The sequence below is a fragment of the Rousettus aegyptiacus genome, unplaced genomic scaffold, assembly GCF_014176215.1.
Source record: "Rousettus aegyptiacus isolate mRouAeg1 unplaced genomic scaffold, mRouAeg1.p scaffold_m13_p_11, whole genome shotgun sequence".
Lineage (NCBI taxonomy): Eukaryota > Metazoa > Chordata > Mammalia > Chiroptera > Pteropodidae > Rousettus > Rousettus aegyptiacus.
The window spans coordinates 70,280,006-70,304,682 of NW_023416286.1; the positions used below are offsets into that span (position 1 = coordinate 70,280,006).

At 38.1% G+C, this 24,677-nt stretch overlaps 1 protein-coding gene and 1 pseudogene across 2 annotated transcripts; both read left to right on the plus strand.

The window, feature by feature from the left end:
• Window positions 1-236: 236 nt before the first annotated feature.
• On the plus strand, window positions 237-5,236 carry SPRY2 (sprouty RTK signaling antagonist 2). 2 transcript variants are annotated; one of them, XM_016159028.2, is made up of 2 exons: window positions 237-742; window positions 3,456-5,236. In XM_016159028.2, the coding sequence occupies exon 2, from the start codon at window positions 3,507-3,509 to the stop codon at window positions 4,446-4,448; it is 942 nt and encodes a 313-aa protein (XP_016014514.1). In that variant the 5' UTR covers window positions 237-742; window positions 3,456-3,506; the 3' UTR covers window positions 4,449-5,236. The 2 variants fall into 2 exon arrangements, with proteins under 2 accessions (XP_016014514.1, XP_016014515.1); XM_016159029.2 differs by lacking the exon at window positions 237-742 and adding an exon at window positions 775-2,477.
• A 7,734-nt stretch (window positions 5,237-12,970) lies between these two features.
• Window positions 12,971-13,089, plus strand: LOC118609722 (annotated as a pseudogene).
• The last annotated feature ends 11,588 nt before the right edge of the window (window positions 13,090-24,677 follow it).

A 24,677-nucleotide genomic window follows, 5' to 3' on the forward strand; every position in this document is an offset into this window, starting at 1 on the left:
CTGTTCCGCCTCGGATCCACATGACGCCATTTACTGCTGCCGCGGCCGCCGCAGAGCTCCCTGCCTCCTCCGGAAAGGCGAGGGCGCAAGCCAACGGCGAGCCCCCCCCCCGGCCGGGCCCCAGACCCTCCTCCTCCTCCGCCTCCGCCTCCGCCTCCGCCTCCGCCGCCGCCTCCTCCTCCGCACCCACCGCCCCCGCCTCGGCCTCGCCGCCGCGCCTCCACAACGCCCAGTCTGCACCGCCGAGAGCTGCGCGCCGCAGCGCGAGCGGAGAGGGGCCGGCGGAGCGCGCAGCGCCCAGGCCCCCGCGCCCGCCCGGCCCGGCCGCGGCACCGCGTCCCCGCGCCGCCTCCGCTCCAACGCGGCGGCCGCACGACTTAGCCATCTGCCTTTAGGTTCTCTGTAAGGCCGTTTTCTTTCCTCATTCGCTCATCTGCCGGGAAAAGAGACTCGCCATTGGCGCTTCGGCCTCCAGTTCATTGAGAAAAAAAGGAAATACTCCGCGTGCGCTTCTGGAAAGGGGGTCGCGTCTAGCCACGAACCCCGGAGTGTTCTTCGGCTGGGGACTTGGCTGAGGATAGTCCTCTCCTTTTTTTCCCTACCGCCGATTGCTCAGAAGTTGGACTGGAGCAGAGTTTGGAAAGAAGGGGGGGAAAGTTTGCATCGGGGCTGGATCTATTTGCACATCGCAGGAAGAAGAGAATTCAACGGAGAGAGGGGTTGGTGCAAAGCCGCGATCACGGTGAGGCGCGTTCGGCTCTTCAACTCCCGGCGCCGTAGTCGGCGCGTTGTGGGCAACATGGAGTAGGTGCAGCCGGTCCGGGAGTGGGGTCTCTCTCCTCGGGCCTCCCTTTCTCTAAATCCCGGCGGGGGCTGCAGTGCGCGCCCGGTGCAGGGTGCCCGACCCCACGCGCCCGCGCTCTTGGGGGTTGGGGTGGCGGACCGCTCGCCGCGGGTCGGCTCCTGGCCCTGCGTCGGCCGCGAATTCGGCGCCGAGGGCGAAAGAGAGGGAGGCAAACCACTTTGTGATTCCCAGGTCGCCGTCGCAGGCGCCCGCATTTCTAACCTGTTCCTCTCCAGGGAAGGCAAATCCTGGGAGAGGTGGGACCGAGGGCGCGCGAGTCGCTCGCCTCACGGGGGCACCGAGACCCCACGGGTGAAAAAAGGACAGTGTGCCGGGTGGAGGGGAGCCCCCGCCCCTGTCGCGTGTGGACAGAGGCAAGCCGGGTGCGGATGGGAGCGTCGCCCTGCCTGGCGCCGGGTCTCTGCGGTTCGGAAGCGCAGCTTTCTCTTTTTTCCGTTCGCCGTGGTCCGCCTGGGTCACGCTTTTTTTATTTTTGGACGATTGGGTTAACCCAACACAGGAAGAAAGTCATCAAGCGGTCGCGATCGTTTTCCATTACCTGAAAATAGGTGGCATAAGAGGCTACTTTTCTATTTCCTTTGGCTGATCTACTTTTTTGTTGCTGCTGTTTTTTAATTCGGAAACCTGTGCGTTTTTACAAAGCGGTTCTGTGTGTGTTTGCCCCACCCCTGTGCTGAAGTCCTTTCCTCCTAATCCTTAGTCTGATCACACACTGTTCTTAATGGGAGTTTCAAAGCGGGGGATGGGGGGCGGACTGCGAAGGAGGCCAGGGATGGACAGAAATCACTTTCGTGAGAAGAAAAAAAAAGAAAAAAAAGAAAGAACCCCTCCTTCCTCCCCCCAAAGAAGCTTCTTTGCACTACAGTAAAAGTTCCCAGCCCAGGGATCTGGGTTCTGCATACCCGACGTGTGCAGTGGGGCCCTGCAACACGTTCTTAAATTAAAAAGCAATTTTTCTTTTAAGAAATACAGATGTGTGTGTATACACACACATCTGTATTTCTTAAATTTTAACATACAGGCGTGTGCAGATTGCAGGCAGTGACCCTGTGGTCAGTGCACTGCCGAGTCGCCCAGTGTACGTGGATTAGACCTCCGTGTCCCGGTTCTGTGTTTCAGGCAGGGCTTTCGTCCTGGCGGCTACTGGGCTGAAAACCTGTACCCGAAGTTCGAAGGCCTTTTCGAGAACGCCTTGTGGTGGGCTAAGTGACCTTTGCCTAGGGGTGGGGGAGATTTTAGCAGGAAAGGGACGGGAGGGGGAAGTGTGCTCGAGCGTTTCACAGCACGTTCCTTTCCGAGGCGCCCGCGCCCCCCGCCTATCTGCGGGTGTCGGGATTGCGCGGGCGGGGTGGGGGGGCAGCCTAGCCTCTGGGCTGCGGCAGTCCGCCCAGAGAAAAAAAGTCCCTTGGAGCCCCGACTGTGTCCCACCTGCTGAGGACAGTGCTGGGGTGTAGATAGAGCCGATAAATGGAGTGAAAGCAAAGAGCATCGTTGTCTTGTCTGCTTTTCTGTTGGAAGTGAGATCCGGTTTCCAGCTCTGCCTTGTTCCAAATTGAGAGGCGTGTGTCACCTGCCTTGTCTCTCTTTTCAAAAAAGCGGAGGTTGGATAAAGGTCTACTTTTGCCTGTTTTTATTTATTGTAGATTTTAGTGATGAAGGGGATGACAATTTTGAAATTTATAGAGGGTTTGAAATTTAAGCGATTACTTGTCAGAAGAATGCTAGATTTGTGATGTGACACTTGAATTTTTAGAACACTTCCCGTTATCACCAACCAGTTTATGTTCTCAACTGTTAAGTTTTTGGAAACAGGCAAAGCAGTTAAGATCTTGACATAATTTATTTCTAAAACAGAACAGCCTTTCAGCTGCAGAATTTAAGTTCTAGGCAGTCAGGCTGTAGAACGTTCAATTCTCAAGTTGAGAAGTTGAAAATAAGTTTCTGTCTCATTGCTTGTTGTGTGAGTTTGCTTTATTGTGCTTTTGGCACCTAACAGAATTTGAATCGATTTGTTTTTAATTCTGTAACTTTGTGCTACTGTATAAAGTTAATACCTGATTGTTGTAAAATTTATAACTGTTTCTTGGGGAGAGAATACTTATTTTTTGCATGCTATTAATGAAGTCACAGAATACTAGATAAATCATATATTAAAGTACAAATTTCTAAGCTGTATTGACATTTAAGGCAAATGGCCTTGATAATCTTAAACCTAGTTCAAAATTTGGTAAAAGTGTTCAACTTTTGAGAATGTCAGTAGCAATGTTATGTTCTAACATTACTTTCTTGCAATTTTTACATTGATCTTGAACCTTGCAAATTTTATTTGAATAAGAAATTGTTACTTGTGTGATTGAAACAAGTTAGCTTGTGTCACTGCACATCACAGGATTAAAGAATTGTCAGTACCGAGCCATAATTATGTTTTGGAACAGGCGTTGATCATATGGCTATTCTATAACTCCCACAGCCACTCCATTTCAAATCCTGTTTCTTTAGAGGAAGTGGAAAGTGAAGAGTTAACTCAGGTGGGTGGAGAGTGGGAAGTATCCTGGAGTATAAACCTACTTTTTCCTCTTGCTTTCCACAGGAATTCAGATGTGTTCTAAGCCTGCTGGAGTGACCACATTTCCAAGACCTGATGGAGGCCAGAGCTCAGAGTGGCAGCGGGTCGCAGCCCTTGCTACAGGCACCCCGTGATGGTGGCAGGCAACGTGGGGAGCCTGACCCCAGAGATGCCCTCACCCAGCAGGTACACGTGTTGTCTCTGGATCAGATCAGAGCCATCCGAAACACCAATGAGTACACAGAGGGGCCCACTGTGGTTCCGAGACCTGGGCTCAAACCTGCTCCTCGCCCCTCCACTCAGCACAAACACGAGAGACTCCATGGTCTGCCTGAGCACCGCCAGCCCCCCAGGCTCCAGCACTCGGTCCATTCTTCTGCACGAGCCCCTCTGTCCAGGTCCATCAGCACTGTCAGCTCCGGGTCCCGGAGCAGTACAAGGACAAGTACCAGCAGCAGTTCCTCCGAACAGAGACTGTTGGGACCATCCTTCTCTGGGCCAGTTGCCGATGGGATAATCCGGGTGCAGCCCAAATCAGAGCTCAAGCCAGGTGAGCTTAAGCCACTGAGCAAGGAAGATTTGGGCCTGCATGCCTACAGGTGTGAGGACTGTGGCAAGTGCAAGTGTAAGGAGTGCACCTACCCGAGGCCTCTGCCGTCAGACTGGATCTGCGACAAGCAGTGCCTTTGCTCAGCCCAGAACGTGATTGACTATGGGACTTGTGTGTGCTGTGTGAAAGGTCTCTTCTATCACTGTTCTAATGATGACGAGGACAACTGTGCTGACAACCCGTGTTCTTGCAGCCAGTCTCACTGTTGTACACGTTGGTCGGCCATGGGCGTCATGTCCCTCTTTTTGCCTTGTTTATGGTGTTACCTTCCAGCCAAGGGTTGCCTTAAATTGTGCCAGGGGTGTTATGACCGGGTTAACAGGCCTGGTTGTCGTTGTAAAAACTCAAACACAGTTTGCTGCAAAGTTCCCACTGTCCCACCCAGGAACTTTGAAAAACCAACATAGCATCATTAATCAGGAATATTGCTATAATAAGGATTATTCCTTTTTTCCTTTTTAACACATATGCAGCCAACTAAACAGTTATAATCTTGGCACTGTTACCAGAGGGTTGGGATATTCTTTGCTGTTTGCAGTGAAATGCTTTTGTCCATGTGCCATTTTAACTGATATGCTTGTTAGAACTCAGCTAACAGAGCTCAAAGTATGGGATAACATACAGAACCTGGCGACTCACACCTTGCATAAGCTAAAGGAACAGACACTCTCCTAGGCAAAATTTTTGTTTGTTAATAGTTCTTGCAAAATTTGTAAATTAGCAAATGACTTTTTTTTCCATTGTTTTCTTCAGAGATAATGTGCTATATTTTTGTATATACAATAATATTTGCAACTGTGAAAAACAAGTTGTGCCATGCTATATGGCACAGTCACAAAATATTATACTAATATGTTGTACATTCAGAAGAATGTGAATCAATCAGTATGTTTTAGATTGTATTTTGCCTTACAGAAAGCCTTTATTGTAAGACTCTGATTTCCCTTTGGACTTCATGTATATTGTACAGTTACAGTAAAATTCAACCTTTATTTTCTAATTTTTTCAACATATTGTTTAGTGTAAAGAATATTTATTTGAAGTTTTATTATTTTATAAAAAAAGAATATTTATTTTAAGAGGCATCTTACAAATTTTGTCCCTTTTATGAGGATGTGATAGTTGCTGCAAATGAGGGGTTACAGATGCATATGTTCAATATAAAATAGAAAATATATTAACGTTTGAAATTAAACTGAGCTGTTTTGTCTTATTTCACCTTTTTTTTCTGGACCTGAAAGAAACCACATTTTATGTTAAGGCTAGCATTTCAATGAAATAGTTTCACTTATCTATAAGGTTATTTTTATCTTAAGGTTGCTGCTTTAAAGTATGTGGAGATTTGATGATTTTTCAGAGATAATTCTAACAATCAGGAAATACGCATTTGATATACCTGTATTAATCATGAGAGCTTACTTTGGTTGTATCATTTACTCCTGTTCTTCCATCTTGTTTTTGTAGATTTGTTGACTTGCCTTTGTTTTGAAGGTTGTTTGGGGGGAAAAATCTTAAATTGATTCAGTCAGGAGACATCCCTAAAATATTAATTATGAGACTTTTTCTTTTTTCTTCAGTACTAAGAATTAATGCCATGATGCTAATTCAAGACCAGAGAAACACATTTAGTTTAACAAACGTATTAAATGTCCTCTGTGTGACAGGCATGCAGTATACACATAGAAATGTTTATAATTGAGGCAAAAAAAAAGTTTTCTTAGGCAGTCATGGCTATGTTTTGCCAATCTATTTGGTTTTTAGACTCAAGTTTATCACCATGATACCAGATTCTTATATTAGGAAAGACGTGGAAAATGTAGCTTGTTTTTGATTTAGGTATAGGGTATCACGAAATGTCATCCTATGTTAGCCTAGTTAATTCAAGCCCAAGCAGGCTAACTTGAGAGGCCCCATTTGTTTAATCAGATTATCCAGAAAATTGTTACATTTTACTTTGGGAAAAAGATGCAATATGGCAAAAAGTATGTTTGCAGTTGTCTTTATGAAGCAAACACAGCAAGCTGCTACAAGCCCATCTTAACAAATACCAGGTTTTCTTATTTGTAGTAAGTCACTTGATTAATTAGTCACTTTGTGTCTGATGATTTTTTCTTCCAAAAGCACACCCCTTTGCTGCCAAGAATCGCCGGAAGTCTAGGAAATGATTTACCTATCATTGTTTAATCTCTCATTTCCTGTTCTGAGGCTCCTCTTTGGTTAAGAGGTCTTAGTACAGGGCGTCTTCTGTTTTGTTTCTTTAAATTGACTTTCAAGGAACTATATATCCTTCCTATATTTCTGTGAAGCTCTTCAGTTTCCTCTAAACATTTTCCAAAAAAACAAGGTTAAATTAATTTAGAAATGATTTATTCTAAGTTTCAACTTTGGGATACTGGATATTGCAATTCTACCACTCCTAAATTTAACCCTTCAAATGGTCTAAGAGGAATTAGAATGTTAAAAATAGGGCAGGGTTCCTTACTCATTGGATAGTTTGCAAGATTTGTATCTATAAACCAGTGGAATTCATTTTCAGAATATGGAAAATTAAATGTTTAAATAGATTGAAAACAGCTGGTGCTCATCAATGTGTTAAAGAGTTTAAATGTTACAAATTATTTCTTGAGATATGCAGGAATAACCACCTTAAGTTTTTAATCTCTTAAGTTTCATGAAAATTAATAAATACGAATTTAAAATCAATGGCCATTATTTTGATATTGTGTTAGGTTAAAAGTATAATGATACAGCAAACATGTCAGTTGACTGCTAAACATTTAGGGAAATCTTTTTCTGGTTTCTTGCTTTTTTATTTTTTTAGAAAACTGTACATTCTATTAAAATTCATTTAAGAATGACAACTTGATTGTTACTTAAAACATTAATTTATGTGTTTTGAGGAGATTTTTTTTTTAAAGCCCTGCCAAATTTCTGCCATGTTAGAGCATGCTCTGGGGATTGTCTGTGAAAGAAGAAAGCAAAAACCAAGTGCAGGTACTCTTAACCAAACTTCTTGCAGAATTCCTTTCTCCAGTATACTTGTGTCAAGGACTGCTTGTCTCCAGGATATATGTTTAAGATATTGATGTCATAGAAATGAATTTGCTCTTTGTACAGTGTTATGAGATATTTGATAGTTAATGGGTTTGATATTAATTAACTTTGAGCATATAGGTCAATTTTCAAAGGTTTAATCAGTTTGGAGTTCCATTCGCTGTTTTATCCACAATTGGTCATTTGCTTTCCTCTCTTTATTGTGCAAAAGGACCAGAATGTAGATGCAGAAGTCTCAACATTGAAAACTTTAGTGTTTAGCGTAGGTCAAAAACAATGTTTTTCATCTTTTGCAGAAATTTTATACTGTTTCAGTAAAGAAATATAAAAATAAGGCATTAACTAATTACGTCAATATCATATCAGTACCCATTGTTTTCATTATTTATTAAGGCAAAAGTTATGTTAATTTCTATTTTATTTGAGGCAATTGCTTCATTTCTCTGTAGCATACCAAGGATGAGTCTGTTGATTAAAGATAAGAGCAGAATTTTAAAATAAAGTCAATCCGATTTGGCCTAACTGGTCATCAGAGTGAAGCTATCTGGAATATTTAAACACTGGTTTGGCCATTCATGGGAGGATAAAACTGTTGGACTATATATACCTCCTATAATTGGATTTTGTTTGGATGCCACACCACCACCCTCCTTACATCACGAGAGACAACCACGGGAATGATGACATGCGAATGAATACCACTAACTATAGTGCACTCATGGTCAAAATTAAACTTAAAATATTCATTTAACTTGGAATCAAAAAAAGGAAAAGGAGATAGAAATAGAGCCGATAAAAAAGAGTAGCACTTGAACTTTTATCCATGACTAGCAAATATTTCACTTTTTTATTTAAAACTGCACTTTGACCTAAAGAATTTTTAAAAGCCAGTCTTATTTGGCAACTAACTCACATTTTTTAAAGAAACTGTTAAAGGAGATTAAGATGAAGCCTGTTGTGTTGGCCTCTGGCTTGGCTAGGTGAGGCATGTAAAGGCTTCAGCATACCTTTAAGGGGTTTATTTCTTAAAACAGTTCTAATACCCAGAGAAGAATAAATAATTTGGCTTAATACAAAAGGCCACTTGGAATGGAATTTGGGCACCAAAATAGTTTAGCATTTCAACTTAAACATTTTTCGAATGGCTACTTTTTACGAGTCACAGGGCTAGTTGATGCAATGCAAAAGGAAAAGGTTAGCAACTCTTAATAAATGGCAGAACTTTGTTAGCAAAAGCAAAAATGAGGAACCATGTGCAAAACTTGGGAAAAGCCCTGATGTATTCTTAATAATGGTTTGATCTCCAGGTCTCGTCAATGGTTACGGCTATTTAAATTGAAAAATTTTAATTAAAAATTAAATTTAAAACAATTTTTTTTTTTTTTTTGCTAAAGGAGATGCAACAGAATTAGCATTCATGAAATGTAGAGATGTTGGATTATTTGGACAGCTATGTTTTGCTATGTTTGTTCTTCATTTTAAGATTCATGATCCACTAATACCTTTCCCTAAAAAGTATGCATTACAAAATATATTTTTAAGATATTTAAGTATATATAAGTAAGAAATAAGTTGGAAAAATTGATCTATTCTTGCTCTCCCAGCTTTTGCTGGAATTCAGCTCTTATCATTAAACCATAATTTTAGCCTGCTTCTGAATGTAGAGTAGGATGAACACTTGTGAAGATCAGTAAAGTGGGGATAATTGAGCTAAGATAAAAAGGTGTGATAGTGTGAAGGGAAGTGGTTGAACTTGGGAACAATTCTGACCTTGCCAAAAAACAATGCCCGAGCCCTGGCTGCACAGGTCCACATGGCTCTCAAGGCCTAGGTGACTATGTCTGGCTCCTAAGTTAATATGACTTAACATTTTGAAATCATTTTGTCCTTCGAATAGCATCTGGTTTATTGACTTGCCTAAATAAGGCTTACAGTCAAGCAGGGTTCTGGCAAATACCACCTTGGTATCATCTCTCATTTCTCCTAAGTTCTTAATAGGCTCAGTGTACCCTTGGTAGTCCCAAACCCAGCTTTCCTGCTCAAAAGTAGGCTTAAAGCAGTTACATTCCTGTTAGAAAGTCAGCCTTATAAATTAAGAACAGCGTTTAAGGATTCATACCCAATGGTCACTGTGAACACTATAAAGCCTAGTTACCAAGCAGCCTAACATGAATCAAACAGTAGCACATACAGTATATTGGGGTACACTTAGTATCTGTTATGTTGGTGATCGATGGGTAGCACATCCCAAGAGATGTTTGTCTCTGATCCATCATTATTCTGCTAGTGAGAAACTGATTCTAGGAGCATGAGCAGCCACAAAATCGACATTTGCATTCAGGTCTAGATGTCACCTGGATTCTGACCTACATAATTAGGATAGCGCCTTGTTGATTTAGCTCCAAACATTAACACTATGCTGTTAAGCTTAAACTTTGGAAATGGATTCTTTGAAAGACTCTTGGTCTGATTGTGATGGCCTACAAAAAGTCACAAGATAATAACTCAACAATGTGTCTTCTGAGTCTTAGCCCTGCCACATGAACAATCAAAACTGCAGGCCCTAGATGCAATTACTTGTCACTGATTTAATATTTATTGTGTATCTTCTGTGTAAAAGATGTAACAGTAAGAGAAGGGAAAAAGCATTCACTGGATCTGCACTAGCAAGGTAAGGATGATGCTCAGAGCCTCTGGAAGCGAATAATGTAAGACTTAGATTCTAAGTCATAGACAATGACTCGTAACATTACCCATTTTCTGTCTTAGGCAATTTCATCCCCCAAGAGGACATTTGACATTTTGGTTTTCACTACTGGGAGTAGGAAGGAGGAGCTATCGGCATCCTGTAGGTAGAGGCCAGGGCTGCTGCTAAACATTCTACAATGCCCAGGACAGTCCCCCATAACGTAGAATTATTCAGCCCAAAATGCCGATAATGCCGAGTCTGATAAGTTCTGCAGCAGGAGAAACTGGGAGCAGTGGGGAGAATGTAATATATCCTTCTAACACATAGCAAGGAAGCCTGTCAGCTGTGTGAGGGAGGGTAAGACCAAAAGACAAAGAGATCGCTATGACCATAATTTTGGAATTTTCATTCTGAGTGCTTAGCCTCTGAAATTCTGGTGGATAAATGCTCTATATTTGTAAATATCTATATAAGTTTAATATACGTACTTTTCCGTAGTATTTTAAGTTCATGAGCTTTGGAGACAAGCCCCTGTGCAAATGCCCTCCTCTGTTACTTATTAGTTGTGTAGCCACAGGCAAGTTACTTAACTTCTCTAAGCCTAATGGCTTTATCTGTATCTGAGAGATAATAATTTCTTGATCCAAAGGTTGTTGTGAAGTTGAAGAGATATGTGTGAAATATTAACCCTTGTGACTGGTACAAAGTAAGCACTAAAGAATATTTACTAGTATTTTGTATTTCAGTTTAATTTTTTTTTAACTTCAAGCACAGTGTAAAATACTGGAGATATAAGACAATATCTCTTGTCCTCCTAGAACTTCTCTGTAGGACAACAAAACAAATGTTTACTATGGAGCATAATACATGTGTTAACAGACTTACAATGCATCTGTAGAGGGAGCAGTGAACTTTCTTGGCTGTGGTATGAAAGTGTTTTCAGAGGAGGATATATCTGCAAAGGGATTTGAATCATTCTCTAAAATCGTCCTAGTGGGTAGGAGTCCACAGACAGCCAAGTGTGAGAGAGAAAGGGATTCATTCTTGAATGTAAAAAGAACAAAAAAGAATTGACATGAAGCCAAAAGGATTGATAAATTTCAAATAAATGTTTCTTCAGAAGAGATTTTAGTTACAGAAAATTGACACCTAATAAATGTGTGTATGTGTATATTATGTATTATTTATATATAACACAAATCTGTATAAAACATGAACATTCAAGAAATGTGCATCTTTAGAATTTATTGATGTAATTTTCTGACATTTCTTAATGGACATATATTTGTTTCAAGAAGAAGAAATAAGTAAACTGTCTTGTAAAATTCACAAGATACTTTTGTCCCCTAAAAAGACACACCAAGTAAAAATCTTAATTTACTATAATTTTGTAAATCAAATTATTAGCTAGCTTACTTCAGTCTTGATTAATTTGTGGCATGTATACTGTTTTTTACATTAAGCTATTTTAAAGCTCTTGGAGAAAAAGTAGCATATAAATCATTGTAAATACTCTAGTTTAAAAAAATGTTGGATTGTTAAGATAAAAAATCTGTACAGAACCCCCCCCTTTTTTTCTAGACTTATCTTTAATTGTTGATAGGTGCTAGCTAACATTCTGTTTTCTTCACACTCATGTAAGTAGTTGACAAATTGAAGCATACTTTTAAAATAAACTTTTGAATAAAAGACACAGGTAAGTCCCTTTGTAAAGTAATGAAAATTTTCATATGACACATAACTCTAGATCAGCCTAGCTATAATTTTGATAGAAGTCTGAAAAGGAGCGTGTATAAAACTATGATTGTTGGGTATTAACTACCTATAAGACATTAATGACATGGAAATCATATGGCTGATTAGGAAAAACATTGGCTATAGAACCATAGGTCATTTATCTTCTTAGACAGGTTACTTAACCTCTTTATGGTTCAATTTCTTCCCTGCAAACTGGGTGATAATACATACTTCATGAGTGGTCTAACAATTAAATGAGACACTATCCTTCAAATAAAGTACCTTGTTAACAGAGAACTGTTAAATGAATATCGTTAATAATAGTTATGCATTCAATTTACTACAGTTTCTCCATAGAGGTATGTGCATGTATATAGGCATGCATGTGTGTGTGCGTGTTTCCATGCACATCAGAATTTTGCAATATTTCTTCTAAAGCAAATAGCAATGTCAATAGGTTTATATACTTTGTTTTTATCCAATGTTGATTTACTTTGAGAGTACATCGGAAAGAAGAACTTGAGGAATTCATTCATGGTCTCAATTGATAACTTTAGGACTGAATGTGTGACAATGCTAGCAATGTAGATGGTTTTGTTTTGTTTTGTTTTTGTTAGAGGAGGTGGGGGCTCATAGTATTAGTTCATTTGGTGAGCCCAACATTGGCATATAGACAACAGTCATGGCAAAACTGTCATCGTAGTGCTCAAATTTGATCATAGCTATTTATATTGTCCCACTCCAGTGGAATTAATATGTATGGTTGGTTTTATACTTTTTAAGTTTAATCGTTGTTTAGAATGTCTTCATGAAACAACATAAAATGAAAATTTATCATGTACCTAAAAAGTAAGGATATTAAATATTTCATTACTGGGCTTCAGTATAGTAGTAAGGAAAAATGTTGTTATTGGATAAATTGCAATCTAATTTTTTTTTTTTTTTTGCAAAAAGCAAGTAAGTGTTGTATAGGACCTAAGAAAGGGAGAGATCCAAAAGTAGATAAATAGATGAGAGAAATTTCAAAGCAATACTAAGCTGGTATGACCAACTTATGTACCTTCACAGGCTAACATTAAGATTTTGTTATGAATTTATTCACTTTCTTATCTACAGCCATGCCACCCTGAACAAGCTCAATCCCATCTGATCTCAGAAGCTAAGCAGGTCAGGCCTGGTTAGTACTTGGATGGGAGACACCTAGGAAGATTAGGTGCTGTAGGAGTCAAAAAATAATAAACAAAAACAAATAAACAAATAAAATTAAAAATATTCACTTTCTTTGTGGTTCAAAAATATGTGTCTCTTACAATCCACAGTGTCTTAAATTTTCAGGAAAATCGTAATTGAGATATTTAGAGAAAAGAATAATGTTCAACCAGGGTACTGAAGATAGATGAAATTTTCCCTGGCTCTTAAAAAAATTAAAAATAATAATAAAAAAATAGAAACTATGGCCATGCCACCCTGACTGTGCCCCATCTCATCTGGTCTTGGAAGCTAAGCAGGGTCGGGCCTCTTTAGTACTTGGATGGGAGACCACCTAGGAATACCATGTGCTGTAGGTATTTAAAAAAAAAATGGCTCTTGAAAAATAGGTAGTGAGGAGGTATTCTGGAAAGGCAAAAATCAGGATTGAGCAAAGTTTTGTTCTGGAGATAGTGAGCGGACCAGTCTGGCTGAAATGAACATTGATATAAGGGAGAAGTAGAAATGAAGACTAGAAAGACGGGTTTGGCCTCAGCTCAGAGGGATCTGAATGTCAAACTAAAGAACCTGTATTTTATCCTAACATGCCCCCAAAATCCATTTTTAGCCAATTCCATAACATTTTGTAATTGACAATAAGAACGATTCTTTAAAAGTGTATTCTAAACTAGATGATGCCTGTTGAAACAGACTTGCTCTTTGAACAAAGTTCCAGTTCTTGTTCAAGGTCCTGAGTGATCTGGTTCTTCTTCATTCCAATACCTATTCTTCTGCCCAGTTACACAAGAGCCATAAGGGTTGGCCTTCTCTCTTTTATCTGATGTCATCCATCAGAAAAATACTACTGCCTTTCCAAGGAATCTACTCTTTCCTTTACCCTCATCCCACAACCATTCATCCGAGAAACTCTTAACCTTCCTTTAAGAATCAGTGAAAATATCATCTCTCAGGGAAGCTCCTAGTATAGATAATGCCCTCTTGTGATTTGCTGTATTATTCAGACCTTTTCTTTCATAGCACATATTGCCAATGTAGGGATATAATTATATGTGTGAGTATTTAACTTTTCTCTCCATGAGACCTTTATTATTTAGTTTACTGCTGGATTTCCAGGGCCAAGGCCAGCACTTAGTACATAGGATGTGCTCAATAAGTATTTGATGAATAAATGAATAAGTGAATTCAATAAAAAGTAAAGATATACTAACAGTGTCTAAGAAAGAAGAGGTATGAAGAAGTACCCATTTTGGAAAACTCAGCTGATTATTTTATGTGGGATAAATTAGAAAATAAAAAATCAGTTAAAGAAAAATTTGTCTCTTCCTCCTTTCATGGACATTAGTGGAAGACAGCTGTATCATGGTATTTCTCTTACATTAGCCATCTTCTGGACTGACTGTAAGGTTTTTAAAGACAGGAATGAGACTTATTTTAGTCTCTAGTGCTTATTACAATGCCTGGCACAAAGTAGATGCTTTCTAAAAGCCTTTTGAATAAATGAGTTTTTGTTAACCAAAATCCAACCATCATAGAAGTGGGTCTATTATGATTTTATATGTACATATTTTTTATCTAGATACTCATAACCCTTCAAAATATTTTTTCTTATGTGGGCAGCCTCTGAATCTACTCCATTAATCCAAACAGAACATGTACTAGGCTTTCCCAGTGACAATGATTTAGATCACAGAATTGGAAAGAGTTTTATCAATTTTTTTTTTTTTAACATGTGGTGGTAATAGTCAAATAGAACCAGAAACAATTTTTCTCATTAACACTGTCACTGGTCCAAAGCACTCAACTAACCTGAAGTAAAAGGACCCTCAATGCCCTGAAAACAGATGTCAAGTCTAGCAGAGATATACTTACAAACATAAAAGGAAAAAAACATCTTGAATTTCTGATCATCCTAGGTAGGACTTTCTACCTTAACTGTGACACCAGTCTTCTGGGGATGCTGTAAAAATGTGGATTCTGAACAATAATAGGTCAAGGGAGGGGTCTGAGATTCTGCATTTCCATGCTAGCTATATAGATCCTATGGGTTTGCTTATCTCCCTTTGAGCAGTGTTTTAGTCAGGGTTCTTCAGAGAAACAGAATCCACAAGATATTTATTTTAAGGAGTTCAGTCATGTGACTATGAAGGCTGGCAAATCCAAATTTGCAGATTGGGCAGGTAGGCTGGAAACCCAGGGAAGAGCCAATGTTGCAGTTCAAGCCCAAAGACATCTGTTGGCGGAATTTCCATCTTTCCTGGAAGAGGTAAGTCTTTGTTTTAGTAAGACTTTCAACTGATTGGATGAGGCTCACCCACATTGTGGAGAGCAATCTACTTTACTCAAAGTCTGATGATTTAAATGTTAACCTCATCCAAAATCACCCTCACAGAAACACCCAGAATAATGTTTGACCAAATAGCTGGGTACCATGGTTCAGCCAAGTTGACATACAAAATTCACCATCACAAACAACAAGGATCTAGGGAATCACTTGCTTTTTAATTAGAATAATAGTTATATCTGATTTGTTTTGCCTTTAGGCTTTCATCAATACATCATAATTTATTTCCTGGTGACAAAAGGATGGAACTTTAAAAAATGGGACACTAAACCCCTTGTATTATACAGAAAACCATATTAAAGAATATGAAATATATTTTCTTCTGAAAACCGATGTATTTAAAAAATCACTGTGTACATAAATAACTAATAGAACAATTTAATGTCTGAACTACCTAGCAGAGCTTTCGTGGGTCTGTAGGAAAGCACCAAAAACTTTATTTTGAAGCAATATGTAAGAATCAAAATTGTTACTGGGACAGAAAAAGTGTTCATCTGTCTGCATGAGCCTAAGCCATCGAAGAGATTCATGCAGGTTTTGTAGTAAAGAAAGTAAAGTTTATTAGAGATATCCAAGTGCTGAGTATCAAGGCAAGCTATCACTCAAATGCTCAAAGGCCTGGCTCCCTGAGTATCTCAGGGGTACAGATTATATAGAGAAAAATCAGTTGTCATGGAAATGAAGGGAGTTGGGGTTGCGGGACTTCTGACTGGTCAGGGCTAGGGTAGGAGGCAGTTGATCATTGCTTTAGGTCCTGATGTCAGTCAAGGCGTAGTTCTGCCTTCATGGGTGTGGAGCTGCCAGATGTTATCTTTAGTTTGACGGAAACTCTATTTCTGTGGTCCACAAACCTGAAGCTTTGTTCCTAAGACTGTTTTGATGATGACCTAAGGGCTTCGTGATTAAGGGAGTGGTCGTGCAGTATGCAGGATAAGGAAAGAAAAGAAGCAATGAGCCCAAGGCCAGTTTGAATCAAGGAGAAAGAGAAGAGAAAAAGTCATTTTAAAGAAGTGAAGATTTACAAGGTTACAAAATCACTTTGAAACTCGATAGATGGCATCTCATGTTAGTGTCACCACTGGCTGGCCGAATGACCTAGGGGGCTTATTTAACATCTCTGAGCATCTATTTATTCACAAATAAAAGAGAGATTAAAAGTATTTTTTTTGTGTGTGAATTGTTTCAAAATTAAAACTATGGTATATCATCACTGCCTTTTTTAACTTGGTTCATATAATCCTTGACAGGACAAGAATCTATTTTATCACCAGTATCTAGCACATGCCTTAGATTTGCAGTATTTTGGCATGAAGATATACCAAATAAACAAAGTACTTAATAAACAGCAGCTTTGGTTGTTAGCCACTTCACTTTCTTCATAGGATAAAGCAGGATAGAGATAGAAACATTTTAGATTAAATATCATTATGGTTTGTTTTTTTTTCTGTTTTTTTTTTTCCCCCTTAGTTCTAGACTGAGACCTTAATATTTTGGGCCACATCTATGCAAGTCATAGTAATCAATTACATTTTATGGTACAGTACTCTACCATTGACTTGCTCTTTTTACACTCAGTATCTCATTTGACTTTTCTTCCTCACAGCTAGCCCTGACTGAGATACTTGTAGGACAGATAATAACAATCCTATTTTACATAAGAGGAAATCAGAGTTTCTGTAGGTGAGAGAATCATATATAGTTAGTTCCAAATCATATAGTAAGCAAGTGAAAATATCTTCAAGGTCAGACTTTTGATTCTAAATCCTGTTTTCATCATATCACAGTCATTTTCTCTATCAATGATTACAGAGAAACATCTCTTAAATGTCTTCTACATTGATGATATTTTTGTTCCAGCATCTTCACAAATAGGCAACAAATTATTATTTAAAATTAGGTTATTCCAAACTAACTTCTTATATGGGGTCTAAGACAATTTTTGTTGTAATTGTCATCACCATTGCTACTATTCCTTCAAATCAGTGCATGAGCAATAGAGCTCATCTAATCAGTCTCAGCAATTCTAATCCTGTAGAATAATGAAAAAATACACACTTTTTTAAAATTTATAATATATTAATTACTTAACTTGGAAACCTATAAAGAGAAACCATGAACAAATATATTTTTAGCCTTTGTGTTGCATTTAATGAACCAGAATTGAACAAGTAGTTGAACAATATAAAAGTATTGCTTTATGGCATTTAAATTTAAGAACAATTTATGTAATGATTCATTCAAAATTTAATTTGAGTAAATTTACCATTTAATTCCTGGTTAGTTATCATATAGAAACATACTATTTTATTTTCATTGATTTTCCTAATCCTAGTAACTATAGTATGCGATTATTTTGTAATTGTTCTAATCAGACTAATCTAAAAATTAAAAGAGTTATACATTTAAAAATTAAAACACTAAATTTTATATTCTATTTGAATTTGATAGAACTTCTAAATAAAGCTTACCGAAAGTATATACTGGAGTAATAACTGTGAACTTGCCCTATTCTAGGTTGGTTACTACTGTAGCTTTAATTTTTTTCCTATAGGAAATGAAAAGATGCTGCCCTATTGAGTGTGGCAGATCCATTTTGATTGTTGTTCTTTGTTGTCTGTCTCACACATTACTAAAATCTAAGATTCACATTTGCATATGTGTTTACAAAAAAGAAAAAAAGAATATACTTAAATCATTTCCAAATTCAACAGGTTTGCAGGTATATTCAGACACATAGAATCATCTGCTTGTCTCATCATCCCTTATCCCTGTCCTCCCCCTCCAAAAAAAAAAAAAAAAAGTCTCTTTTCTTAAGCCTTTGAGTTTTGCTTTGTTTTGTTTTACAAGGAAAGTTCTTGTACTTACATCGAAGGGAGAGATGAGGCAAGGATTTGACTTAAAAGACCAAACCTTCTCTTCGTTACCTGCCTTAAATCCTTGGAACCAAGCCTAAACTTTAAGTAGCAATTTAAACAGTAAATAAATTCTGCTAATGGCTATTAGATTGCTAGCTGGAGAGATTAGTATAGGGAGTAATTCTAATTAAATAGAGAACACTGAAGAGAGTTGAGACATTTGGAGAGTAGATTTTGTCTCCCATGCCTCATTAGGAATATAAAATCAGCTTCTATTGTGAGGACAACCTTTCAAAGACTGCTCTTTTGCCATAAAGAGGTTATATAACCTTCATTTTCAAATTTTGCATTCCTTTTTCAGTAGCAAAGGGTATTTTTATTGCCCAAATCCAATTAAAACCATGCTAAATCACCATGTTCTATTTTAAGTTAACAATAATTTATGTCCCATTTAGACACATAAAAAAGCTGACTTCAGCCCCTGTAGCAGAATGTAAGAATTCACAGATTCCTGCCTCCCAGTGGTTCTTAGACAGGGCTTGAAGAGTGGGTACTGGGCTGATTCACCTTCTTTTTCTCCTGTCTTCTGCACCCAGAGCTCACACGTCTTGCAGCCTGCTAGGTGTAATTACCAAATAGAAGTGGAGAAGAACATAACAGTGGAATGACAGTAACGGATTTGGTCTGTCTGATGATCCATCTTATATTTAAAGTTCAATTGCTTAATTTATTAAGTTAAAAAAAAAAAAGAGTGGCTGAATTTTGTGGTAAGCTAAACTATGAAAATATCTACAAGAACATCTTGTAATTTGTTTTGTCCCTTTCTCTGCTAATGCTAGTGAGTTTTCATTTGTTCTACAGCCTTTGCTTTGATTCTTCCATTGTGTTTGTCCTGTAGGCATTAAAAACACAAAAGCATTTAATATAGGAGTGACTATAGTTTATTTTTAATGTAGTATAATCATGATAGTTGAAAATAAAAGCTTAGACATTGAGAGAGGGAAAAAATTACCTTTAAATTTTCAAAATAAATTTCTGGGGAATTTTTCTAAGAGAGGAGGATGCAGAAACTTCCTACGGCGTTCGCTGCTCTGAGCATGAGGTCATGACCCTTCCCAGACCTTAGCCAGCAGGAAGGGTCTGGTCCCTAGTTCTATCTCCCTTTCTCCTTCTCTGTTACTCCTCACTCCTATTTCTCTGTATGAAACTAGAACAAATTATAGTGTAGGGTTGTCATAGATTATGTCAACATTGTCAACAAAAGTCGATCATAAACAGGGAATGTACGTGCCAGTAGGAAGCACATCTAAAATCAAGACTCCTCTGAGTCATTTTATTTATTAGTTAATTTGCTTATTTTACTAAGAGAGTAATTTCCTACAAAAATAAATAATCCAGTTTATTTACTTACTCGCTTACTCATCTGTCCAATGTCCCAGAAAGAATATGAGCTTTGAAGTCTCCAACACCTAATCTGACCCCTGCTCTACCAGAAGAAAACTGTGTGACCATGAGTAGTGTCTAAACCTCTCTGTGTTTCTTCACCCTTACTGAAGGAAAAATACTTTCCTCTCAACTTATATAACAATTCATGATAAGATAAGGTATGTGCATTTTTAAGCACAGCACCTAGCTCCTGGTGGTTGTTTGATAAGTGTTAATTCCTTTTTATCCAAGATTCTCTTTACATCTCCCAGTCATATCAATAACTGATATGACAGCTCTGTCCCTCCTGATACCCATGGCTTTGGTGTTTCAGCTTTAGATTTGAAGCTAAGCAAGACACAGGAGCTGAATTCTCTTCCTGCTGTAGTGCCCCTCTCATCCTGCTCATGAGGAAGGATTGCAATGAAAGTCAATACCCCCTTTGAGGAATCACATTGTTTCTTTCCCAGGATGACCAGCATTTCCCTGAGTTGCTCAGGTGTCAGCGAGGCAGCCCTATTCAACTCTGGATGGAACCCTGGATGCCAGTTTTAAGACAGTAGGATGTTGGCATCACCTGAGGCATACTCACCTGGTAAAGGTTCTCCAAGCTCAAGCAACCCTAATGTCCTACACAGTCTCTGCAAAATCCAGTTGATGGAAATCTTTCTCCATCTGTGATACAATTATACTGTTTTGTCCTTAGAGAACAAATTTAGCCTCTCTGATAGCAAGTCTTCCTACACCAGAGGACAGGAACTTGCCTTGGGCTGTCAATAGGAATGCCAAAGTCTAGTACTATTTGACATGCCATACATGCAGAGCGATGGCAGCACAAGGTCCTGAACCAGCAGGTGGGCATGCATTCATGCTACAGACAACCTACAGTGAAGCTGCAATACCAACACTGGCTTTCTCCATTTGTTTACACCCTCTCACATAGTTTTCTCCTGTGGCCACTAATGCAGTCTACCAAAATAACCACTGACCAATGGGCAAAACCAGATAACACTTCCTAGAGTGTCTTATCTCAAGGTCATTACATTACTTATATTATCACAGATATGTTTTCTCTATCTATCTATCATCTGTCTGTCTATGTATGTATGTATGTATGTATGTATCTATCTATCTATCTATCTATCTATCATCTATCTATCTATCTATCTATCTATCTATCTATCTATCTCATATGTGGGATTTTGAAGCTAGGACTATAAATTGCTCATTGAAAGAAGTAGAAATTAGTAGTTGACGAATGGTCATGAGGTTGGGGAGTAGAGCATCGGGAATGTCAGCAGTAATGTAATGGCTAAGTGGAGAGCCAGAGGAGAGAAAGAGCAATTAGGGGGATTGTTTTGTAAACTATATAAATGTCTAGCCAATGTACTGTATAGTTGAAACTAAAATAAAATTTTTTAAAAAAGAAAGAAATTAAAGTCCTCTCCGCCCCTCCTCCCCCCACAAAAAAAAAAGGAAAGAAAAAGAGAGACAACAGTAAGGTTGTTAGGTGTCAGGGAAACGTGGAGTTTCATGTAGCAGTTCAGCAGGGACATATCTTACAGATAAAATTCCAGGACAACAAATGACACATCAAGAAAGGGTTCCTTATAAAGTAGAACTATTTTTTAATTGCCCGAATGCTCAAAGACATGCCATGTTCATATGTTGAAATACAATAAATTATTGGTAGTAAATAATCTGCATAAATGCTTTGCACCTTGGCGTCGAGGTTATCACTCTACAAAGGGCATTTATGGGGTGTTTTTCATAAGTGAGAAAATGTGGAATAAATGGAGCGACAGTGAGGAAAACTAGATCCCGATCCTGACTCTGTCCCTAGCTATGTAACAACAGGCAAGTCGTTTAAATCATTTTTGCCTCCTGTGAAGTAGGCGAATTGAATTAATACATGATTACTAAAATCCGTTACAGAAATAATAGGTTCTGTTTGTAGTAAAGAAAAAACAGAATTTGGCAATGGACAGGCTCTGGCACTGTTTTCCTATCTAGCCACCAAGAAGCAATTCTTCAATTTCTTTAACCACACCCGTCTCCCCAAAAGTGCACTTTCAACTCTCCACATCATCCATGAACACGGTAAACTAAATTTTCAACACAAAATAGACAGATACCTTATGATCCATTTTACCGGACTTATATATATGACTAAAAAAAAGATAAAGGCAGGCTGATTGTCAATTTAAAGGAGATTTGCTTAAGTGAATAGCTCTTGCTTAGTGAATAAATTTATTTTGAACAAAATGCTGCTCGCTGCTCAAAAGTGTTAATTTTCAAGAGGTAACAGAATTGTTTCTTTCGTCAGCAAATGGTTTTTTGCTTTTATTTCCAACTAGGTTTCCTCTTTCAGCCTGAATAGTCTAAAGGAATAACCTCCAGAGTGGGTTGGGGGCTCTCCCAAGGTGTGAACAATGAATCACTAGAGTGTAGAAAGAGCATATGTATGTTTTACTTTAAAAATAATAAAAATTACTCTTTCTTAATATTTAATACAGGGCTACACATTAGTGACTTCAAAGGCCTCATCCAAGTATCAATCATTCATTTCATATGTGGTGAATGCATTTGGATTCTGATTATAGTGTCTCTCATCTTTGTGGTACTTCACAAAGATACCAGGAGAACTCAACGGGAATAGTAATTGCACAGTGGCTACACTAGGGAGGTGAGAGGGGATTCTAATCCCATTGGACTCAAATTCTCAGGTCATTAAAATAAATGAATTTAAACATCCCTTGACCTCTCTTTTATAGAGCATGAATCAGTTATGAACATTGCTGAGCACAAGTTTAGCAACAGACTCTCCAGGGAGAGTCTGCGAAGTGCAGTACACCGTTGTCAACTCTCAGAAGAATAAGTTTCCATTTCCGATTCTGCTGCTTAAGGTTATAGTCAGTCCAGCTGAACCCCCCTGCTCCCCTTCCCTCATGAAAGAGTCATATTTCCTTCCAAACTTCTGTAAATACTTTTCTAAACAACTGTCAACATTAGCTAGCAAAACTTCTAACCCTTTCTGAAATCAGCAAACAAAGGCCATGGAGAAGCTGTAGAACATCTTTATTTAAAATGTCATCGCAATCTTTCTGATTCTTTCTACTCTTGTGTGTGTGTGTGTGTTCGTGTGTGCGCGCACGTGTGTGTGCTTTTTGATAATATCATTTCTATCTTCCCTGGAAATTCACAATCAAAAGCATTTCAATATTAGCATTTCTGAAGAAAAAATTTGAACTATACAAAATAAAAAAGCAAAATATAATGGAAGAATCTCTTTAAACTACTTTAAGAAAACTTAAAGCCTGGATGAACAGAACTATTTCTAGAAATAACAATTTTTAGAGCATTTAAAAAAAGTAAAATACAGTGTAAAATATGTGTCATAAATCACTGAGGTATGTAAATAAAGGAAGCTATGTAACTTCCTAGATCAGAAAAAACTCTTTTTAAAATTTAATTTATCTACTCGTAAGAATAAATAAATACATCATATCTGAAGTATAAATAATTACAAAGTCACAAATAATTTATTCTTCGGTGTGGCAAACTTTTGAACAATTTCCAGATTTTTAACACGGTAAATAATATATAATTTGACTGTTCTTTAAGTTAGAGGGATGATGAAAGATATTTTTCTTCTGAAATGCTGTCATAACTATTTTAAAAATTTGTTCAAGTTAAAAGGCAGATATTTTATAATTAGATGATTAATGAGTCTGTTTAGTTCATGGGTCAGATAGAGGTCTGATTTAAAGATTTCATAGGATTTATGAAAAAGAAAATACATCCTTCCACCTCCTTTTCTGCCTAAGAAAGCCCAAAACACCCTTCTTTGGTTCCCTAACACAATGATCATTTGCAGATTTGACCTGGAAAAGGTCAGAGCCTCTTGTTTTCCCATGGAGAGGTTCCACAAGCTTTCTTCCTGAAACTGGGAACTCATCACCTAACTCTCCTGCTTGAAATTCTTCCATATCAATACACATTCTCTGCAAGTTGACTCCTTCACCTCTCTAGCTCTACCAACCACTGCACAATTTCTCTTCTTCCCACTCCAACTTTATCCTCTCTGTGTACATACTAAATTCCTGAAGCAACATCTACTAACTACTATTCAAACTGTTTTTTGACCTGGAATATCCATCTTCTACTACTCTCCTCATTTGTACTTTTAAATTCTACTGTATATCCCACTTTCAAGATGCTTTCCCTGACACCCTCTGCCAGAATTAAACTTTGCTTTCCTTAAATTCTCATAGCACTTGTTTTGACCACTGGCATATCTGGAATTTTTCTGGGATTCTGGTCTTTTTCCTTGTGTCACGTTTCTACGGATTCTCGATTCTCTCCTCGGGTCAAGATATCTAATCTATCCCCATAGTGTTAGCTATTATTGAAATGAAACTGATTCCAAAATTTATATCTTAAGGTCCAATCACTTCTGAGTGTCCCAGTAAAACCCACTCCTTTGCCTACATGTCTTGTGTTAGATGATGTTATCTTCATCTGCCTAGTCACTCAAGCTATATTCCAGAATCGCCTTGACTCCTGTCTCTTTCTTACCCTTTAGATCCAAAGGATGTTCCAGTCTGGTTAATTTAATCTCACAAATGACTCCAGAATCCCTTCTCTTTATGTCATCCCATACTCAATGCTTGATACCAGACCTTGTTCATTTCTTGCCTGGACTATTGTACTAGGCTCCTGGCTTATTTTCTATTTCTAGTGAGCTTTTGTTTTTCACTTATTGCTAGAGCTATTTTTGTAAAACAACAATATAAATATTAAGAATGTCATTTCCAAAGTCAGATAGAATTTGAGACCTGGATTTGCAACTGAGTGTATGACCTTGGGAGAGATAAATCATCTCTTTAAGCTTCAGTTTCTTCAAAGGCCAATGGAATAAAAACAATACATACTTCAGTCAATTTTTGTGATAGTTAAACAATATGATGAACATTAAACTTTTAGGAAAAAATTTATTCTACACATATATTCTATCAAAAAGTTTTAAATATGAGCTCCTATCATACTATGGTTATCATCAACCTCAATATCATACTGGTTAGATTCCTGGGTGTTGAAAGGGTGAGTTATTAACCATCATTAAATAAAAATGGTCTTTATTAAGAAAATAAATTCTAATGAGAAGCAAGTTGATCGCAAATCAATACCTGCAATTTGGACATTTACTTTTAGGGTTCATAGCTAAAATCACTATTTATTTCTTTGTAGTATTTTAATTTGTTTTTAGATCTCTTGCAATGGGCTGTCAGACAAGGCCTTCTGCTGTATTGGAGGATGCCTGCTG